Here is an 8,324-nt window from a genome sequence, read left to right on the forward strand (position 1 = left end):
AAAAAAAAAAAAAAAAAAAAAAAAAAAAAAAAAAAAAAAAAAAAAAAAAAAAAAAAAAAAAAAAAAAACCAATTAGATACAAAGCAAAGTATTATTTAAAATTCCATTTTCTGATAGGATCAGAGTAATCACTATGTGTCCTTGAGAAAAGAAAAAAAACAAAGTGACAGTTGATATTACTATAAACAAAAAAAATCTAGCTTTTACTATTTTTATAGATTTATCAGTTAAGAATAAGTTAAAAATTAGTAAGACTTTAAAAAGGTGATCTCTAGATATGAGTAACTGCTCTGAAATAGAGCTTTAAAATAATAACATGTACTTAAATAAATGTACTTATTAGCATACGGTTCTTTAAAGAACGTTGGAATTTTAATAGTGAGATCAATCAATGACAAGAAGTGTATCTTTCTCAGGAAACAGAAAGTAACCACTATGCAATAAAGGCAATGATTGGAAACCCAAAATTACGTTTTGTTGTCAAGAAAGTCAATTTAATTTAGTAATTTAGCTTTTCCACAGAATTAATCATGATTACTTCTATATCAAAGAGGTATTATTTGGGGGAAAGAGTAGATACATGAGGATTTAAAATTATTTCCTATTTCTTACTTTTAAGATGTGGTGATTCATGGCTCCGATAGAGATTGTAATTTTCAAGAAATATAAAAGAAATCCATGTTAAAATAACAACAGTGGACCTTGAAGGCATGAGCTTTTGTCACTTTATTGTTAACCAATGAATATTATGCAAAATTAGAGATGTAATTGTAACTTAATTGTACAACACAAAATTATGCTAATGGTAAAAGCCTACTGAGATTTACCAAATACTCATTAGTGTATTTTTACATTGACTATATGAACGTGTGCTCAAGACTGCTAATGATAAGTTTAATTGGTTTAATCTCTATGAAAATCCATGTTGCAAATAGTTTTAAAAAATTCACACAGCCTTAAAAATGGATTAAATCCATTTTAATCCTAATCTAAAAATAGATCATAAACAGTAAAATATAACTGATAATTTTTCAATACTGCATCAAACTGATGTACCTATGGTAGTGCACATAATCCAAAATGAGGAAAATTAACAAAAATCCAATGTAAGTTCAGGTTTTTATTTATTATGGCAATTGCTTTAAGATGAACATTTATATTTCAAAATATGAATAGTAGGGTCCCCCATCCATTCCTTTGATATACTGCAGGTAGGAACATGCTCTTCCATAGGATTCTGAAGCACGTACACAACCATGGTACAATAGTCACTTCAAGGTTAATCAGCTATGTGTTTTCCTACAAAGTTCAAAAAATATATTAAATGCAACCTTCTTTTTCATAATGTCTGCCCAGATTAATCCTTTTAAAGTCAGCAAAATCAAAAAAGCACAAGAGATATTTTCAGACACAACCTGAATCTACTGTGCGTGAAAATGTTTAATAAAATGGCAATTTTGATAAATGTAAATTTGAGTGTGTAATACCAAATGGAAAGTAGCTGAACCACACAGAGAAAACAAGGCTTTATGTATCTCCAAATTTAGCTGTTTTACAATAAACAAAATATTAGAACATGTGAATATTAGAACCTCCTTCTAACTGGAAAGATTTCAGTAAGATATAATTAAAATTAATATAAACTAAAATTATAATTTCTAAAATAAAATTAACAAACCAAATTTAAGTATTTTTTAGAGACTGGAAAAAAATAAGCACAGTAATCTAGAAACCAAATACACTGATTATGCAACTATTGTATCAAGGTGCAGACATTCTTCATATGCTACAAGGTTAGCAACACACACACACACACACACAGTCACTACAAGGTTAGCAACACACACACACACAGTTGCTACAAGGTTAGCAACACACACACACACGCAGTCGCTACAAGGTTAGCAACACACACACACACACTGTCACTACAAGGTTAGCAACATACACACACACAGTCGCTACAAGGTTAGCAACACACACACACACACAGAGTCTCTCTCTTTCTCTCACTCTTCCTCAGCCATACGACACCCCTCCAGGATGACAGTATACCAGTGAGGAGCTTACAGTTTTAATACAAATCAGAATCCCACCGTCTGACTTAACAAAAAGGCAGTTAAAAATTTAGCACTTTAAGATATTGAGGGAAAATGAAATTTCAAAAGTACTTCTTGATGATTGAGGCTATCATTATGAATTATAAAACATATTGCTTACACACTCCATTGTGTTTGAACAACCAGTCATCGCAGGTGTAGTAGTGAGGTAGTATTGTTGTCCCCTCCTAGGGACTGATGTTTTTATATGCTGCCCTTCCAGAAAAGTCCAGGTTTTAAAAAAATAATTAAAATCAGTTACCAACAAATGTATATTTTCTTTTATTAATCATCTGTTTTTCTAAATCAGTCTATAAAAGAGTAAAACTTTTAAAATCTTGCAGAGGCTGTTTCATCAATAAACTCTCCCAGGGAACTACTACTGCTGTCTAAACCTCTGTGAAATGGTAGGCAAAAAAGCCATCAAAGGATTATAGGAGATAAAACACCAATCAACGTAGCTGTTAAAGATGACTGTGATTAAATAACCAAATATCAAATATCCAATAAGGTAATTAAATATGGATAAAAAAAAGTAACCACCAGCTGTACATACATGATCAAATGTTCTAATCTCTTTCATGATTCATAGCCATATTCTACATAATGATCAAAGACTGTCCACTGTGCTACCATCATCTTAAACACTAATGGATCTGTATGATGGTGGAATTATGACAATGGGCATGGCAGATAAGAGAAGGGCACACTGAGAAAATATGACTGAGAGAGAATGTGGAGATATATATAGGTTAAATATGGAAGGGGCAAGGAAAACCCATTAAAATGTTTGTTCACCATTATCCTTTAAAATGTACATAGAACTGAAATCACACATACACATTTGTCAGACATGATAATTAGTGTTAGTCTTAACAGAAAAAGAAAGAAAAAGAAAAATGTGAAAAGAGGCAATGGAACACAATTCTCCATTCCCTGGGCCAAAAGAAAAAAAAAAAAAACCAAGCATGGTATCATACTGCCTTAATGTTGAAGAGCTCCCCTTAAATTTATCTTTTAGCTACCACAGTCAAACTGGTATAAATGCTTTGGCAAGGTGGGATGCATTCCATCATATCTGCAAAGGCCTGCTTTTCTCTGTTGGTGGTTCAGCTTATGAAGAACATATATGCAAAATAACAGCTCTCACATTGCTTCAAACTCATCGATACGCTGCTTTGTATTGCCTTGCCGAATCTGTCGCAGAGTCTTATACTTATCACGGCCTGCTTTAACATTCTCAGCATGAAGAACATCATTTTGTGTTTTCTTGGTTTCATCTCTGGCTTGGGCTAATTCTGAACTTAATGCCTGTATTTAAAAAATAAAAAGAAAGACTCTTATTTTTTTCTTATATTTAAAAAATTTATGAAAATGGCTTCAAGATGCAAAAAATACATATACCAAATCATTTCCACTGTGAAACCTTTTTCTTTAGTGTATAAGTTTGCTTTAGTAATGGTAGTGGCAGTGGTAAGGACAGAATACTCATGGCCTTTCATTTACACATTTATCAATCATAATATTTTGTACATTATTCTAAATTTCCTTAACTTTCTCATCTAATACTTGAAATGGCTAAAAGCCCAATGTAGCCATTATAGACTAATATTACTATAAGATTTAAAATCTATACCTCAAGGGAAACTTTCTCCAAAAGACTTAATATATTTTGTGTAACTATCACCCCATTTTCTTTTATTAATATTTAAAGATTTCAACAATTAAAATATTAGGTAACTTATTAGGAAAAAAGCTCTCATAATATTAAAATTCTCTACTTTGACCTAATTATGTCCATGTAATATACTGACCTTTTGCCAATATAAAATCTGAACAAATAATTAAGATTATACAATGTCTTAAATGTAGTATATTAACTATCATTCTTTTCAATGTACATTTTATTTTTTTTTAAGACACAGTCACATTCTATTGCCCAGATTGCAGTGCAGTGGCATGATCTCAGCTCACTGCAACCTCCACCTTCCAGGTTCAAGCAATTCTCATGCCTTAGCCTCCCAAGTAGCTGGGATTACAGGCTCATCCCACCACACCTAGCTAATTTTTGTATTTTTGGCGGAGTTTCACCATGTTGGCCAGGCTGGTCTCGAACTCCTGACCTCTCAACTCCATCTGCCTCAGCCTCCCAAAGTGCAGGGATTACAGGTATGAGCCACTGTGCCCAGCCCGCAATGTACATTTTACTGATTAAAAACAAAATTCGTTTGTTTTTCTACAAAGTATTAGAATATTTTCTACCTTTTAAAATGGGTCAAGCTGTAATTAACTCATTAATTAATGTCTGATTATACAAAGCTAACAGGTATTTGCTAATGGGTTCACACAACGGAAGAAATGAAATAACATGACTCTGGCCAAACACCCACAAGCCAATCACAAGGCCAGTCACTATTAAAACTTCTATGTTCTTTTTAACTAAGTTTGTCTTAGATGGTGAAAATGCAAACTATATTTCAAATGTGTATACAACTGCAAATTTTAAATACCTGAAGTTGCTTCTTAACACGCTCATTTTTCTGTGTTTCTGTTACACGTTCTTCCTCGCTTCTATGGTTCATTACCCCTTCATTTGATAATTCAGCACTAGCCTCAGCATTATTCTCATCATGTTCATCATGTTCATTTTCTGTCGGAGGAATGACTGGTGGTGGTGGAGGTGGAGGGGGGGCAGACATCACAGTTTTTAACTCTTCTTTGGTCTTTTCCAAGTCTTCCTGGGCTGCAAAAGCCTGAATATTAAAAATACTTTTATGAGCGACTTAGTTTAAAAATTAATAAAAAAAATCAAGCTATACTGCCTTTTTAATAGAAAATATATTTCAAAGTAATTAAAATAAGCCCTATTTATGAAACCTCTATTTTCATAAAAGAATGCCAACAGGTAAAAGAGAAAATTGAAAACATTATTGCACAAAAGAATTACTAACTCTGTGAACTTCAAGTCAGTGACAGGTTAAACGAAAAACAAGCATACATGCAAAAAAAGAATTATTAATTCTGGCAAGTATTATTGTTTGCTAAAATTGTTGTGCAAATGGTTGACGAGAAATGGATATTTGTATAATGCCTAAGAATGCCACATCCAGTAGATTTTATGTGAACCACAAGGGGAAAACGTGACTGTCGTTACTCAAATCCAGTCATCACTAAAAAATAATTAATGGTGAGTTAAGTAGATATTAAGTGTCTTCTGATATAATACAACTTGATATATCTAACATCACCAATTGTTTGGTTGATCATATTATCTTGGTTTACCTGGAAAAGTCCTGTTACACTGTTATCCTGGTGTAATTATGAACAATACCCCCTTTTTCTCAAAAGTGCTCTAGTTTAGATGTCAAATTACATGGAACTCTAATGCACTGTAGTCAAAAACATTTAATTTGAATTCCTCGAGGTTCTAGATCTAACTTCTGGTTCACAGGAAATATTGGAGTTAAAGGACAAGCTGAATGACACAACAAAGTAACCTAAACAAATATAGGAGGTGGAACACTCTGTAGCTCCCATCAATAAGTCAAAATAATAAAAAGAGAACTGCCCTTCATTAAAAAGTCTGCAAATAGAGACAATGCAAAGTCCTCTGAACACCTGTCTGGCAAATTAGCTATGAGACTTTTTGAGAAATTTTGAATAGAATCTAACATTATATGAGAGGAAAATTCACTAAAATGAAATAGTATGTACAGTAAGATTTCATGTAGGTAGGGCATGGTGGCTCATGCCTGTAATCCTAGCACTTTGGGAGGCCGAGGTGGCTGGATCACCTGAGGTCAGGAGTTCAAGACCAGCCTGGCCAACATGGTGAAACCCCATCTTTTTAAAAAAAAAAAAAAAGATTTCATGTTGAATATATAAACAGGAAGTATTGTGGAAGGATATATACTAAGGTTCTACAGTACCGATCCTAGTTTATGGGAATATAATTGTCGTTTGTGTGCATTTTCTATTTTTTCATAATTCACAGACTTGACATCTGTAATATGCTTTTTAAAGTTTACGTGTCTCTAAATTTCACAAACCATCCCTAAAAGGGATCTAAAACATTCTAATAACAAAGTAGGGTGGGAAATTAACAGTGGCATTCCTTCAGCTGTATTTATGTAAACATATTTTCAATACATCTAAAACTTCCCAATGAAATTTAAACTGCTACAAAGATTTACTTAAGAGTGAAAGAAGGCTGGGTGCGGCGGCTCATGCCTGTAATCCCAGCACGTGGGATGCCGAGGTGGTCAGCAGTTCAAGATCAGCCTGGCCAAGATGGTGAAACCATCTCTATCAAAAATACAAAAATTAGCTGGGCGTGGTGGCGGGCGCCTGTAATCCCAGCTACTCGAGAGGCTAAGGCAAGAGAATTGCCTGGGCCGGGAGGCAGAGGCAGCAGCGAGATGAGATCGCGCCACTGCATTCCAGCCTGGTAGACAGAGCAAGACTCCATCTAGAAAACAAAAAAAGTGAAAGAAAACTGTTTTCTGTATAGGTACGTTTTATTGTAGAAACAATGTCTTCTAAAACTATATATCATCATTGGGGGTAAAAATTTATATTTTCCTTTAAGAGTTAATGTCATTTGAATTGACTCTCATCTTATATTCCACCATCCCTCCAACCAAAGCCTGATTTTACAGTTGTGTGCTACTTTAGATTAGTGGTTTCATCTACTTAGGACTCATTAGAAATCTCAGTATCAGCTGCACACAGTGGCTTACACCTATAATCCAGGCACTTTGGGAGGCTGAGATGGGAGGGCTGCTTGAGGCCAGCAGTTTGAGACCAACCTGGGCAACTTAGCAAGACCTCCGTCTCAACAAAAATAAAAATGATGGTGCATGCCTGTAGTCTCAGCTACTGCAGAGGACAAAGTGGCAGGATCCCTTGAGCTCAGGAGTTCGACGCTGCAATGAACTAAGATCGTGCCGCTGCACTCCAGCCTGGGACACAGAGTAAGACTATGTCTCTAAAAAAATTTAAAATAATTAAATTTCATATCCAATCACTGGCTGCCATGCCCTTTTGTATCTACTACAAAAAGTCTTCCCACTCCTCTTTATTCTCATTTCCACATCCTCAGTTTGGATCTTTATCTCTTAAGTATTCACTATCCCAATCCTTTCTTCACACTGATTACTACATGGTTTTTATAAAATCATATCTGGGCCGGGTGCGGTGGCTCAGTCCTGTAATCCTAGCACTTTGGGAGGCCGAGGTGGGTGGATCACCTGAAGTCAGGAGTTCAAGACCAGCCTGGCCATTATGGTGAAACCCCATCTTAAAAAAAAAATAAAAATAAATACAAAATCATATCTTGATCATGTTCTAATCCTGTTTTGAAATCTTCTAAGCCCCACGTCAATCGATACTCTCCACTGCCTTGCTGTAGCACAGCGTTTATTTAAAGCCCTTTTCAATTCCCTGTTATCTAATTTGAGGCCACATCTCCCAACATTTCTGAACAACGCGAAGCCTCAGCTGCTTATTGGTTATACTCAAATCTATTATGTACATTCATACTTCCTATACTCATTCGGTTCCCCCTGTCTGGAATGACTACTTCTTCAGTCTATATTCCCAATCTTTCATACCTCTAAAACCTAATTCATTATTCAAGACCCAGCTTAAATGTATATGGGTCTCCCGACAACTCACAGAAATTAATCATCTCTTCTGTGTTCCCAAAATACTTGGTTTATATCAGTGAATATTTACAATACACATACACAAATATCTTTCCCACTCTAAATTATGACAGTATCTTATATTTATTTCTATAAAGTCAGCATAATCCTACGTATAAAAGCTATTCAATAAGAGCTAGTAAATGAACAAATGATTACTTTGTGCTGCCACTCAGTAGCTTCTTCTTCCTTTTTCTTCTTGGCTTCTTCTAGAAGTGCAATCTTGGCAGTGAATTCAGCAAGTTCTGCTGCCTAAAATAAACAATATAATCCCAAGATTAAAATAACATATTTTGAATAATCTTGTGATATGTTAAGTCAACAAAGCTTTAATGCACATGCTCAGGCTGTTTATGTTTTTCTTAGACAGCCTTCCATACAGCATTTATTAAGATCTTAAACAGCGGGCCGGGCGCGGTGGCTCAAGCCTGTAATCCCAGCACTTTGGGAGGCCGAGGCGGGTGGATCACGAGGTCAAGAGATCGAGACCATCCTGGTCAACATGGTGAAACCCCGTCTC

General features: G+C 34.9%; 1 protein-coding gene across 4 annotated transcripts in view; it reads right to left on the reverse strand.

The window, feature by feature from the left end:
• Window positions 1-8,324, reverse strand: part of RDX (radixin) — a 102,153-nt gene that overhangs the window by 28,840 nt on the left and 64,989 nt on the right. For 3 of the 4 annotated variants that reach the window (XM_037745209.1, XM_017547080.1, XM_017547082.1), the window contains exons 12-14: window positions 7,964-8,056; window positions 4,610-4,852; window positions 3,250-3,410 (exon numbers count right to left, since the gene is read on the reverse strand). In XM_037745209.1, coding sequence (XP_037601137.1) covers window positions 3,250-3,410; window positions 4,610-4,852; window positions 7,964-8,056 — 497 coding nt within the window. Of the gene's footprint in view, window positions 1-2,368; window positions 3,411-4,609; window positions 4,853-7,963; window positions 8,057-8,324 lie in introns of those variants that run through there. The other variant, XM_017547084.2, reaches the window with a different exon arrangement.

Source organism: Cebus imitator, unplaced genomic scaffold (genome assembly GCF_001604975.1).
Source record: "Cebus imitator isolate Cc_AM_T3 unplaced genomic scaffold, Cebus_imitator-1.0 Scaffold194, whole genome shotgun sequence".
Taxonomy (NCBI): Eukaryota; Metazoa; Chordata; class Mammalia; order Primates; family Cebidae; genus Cebus; species Cebus imitator.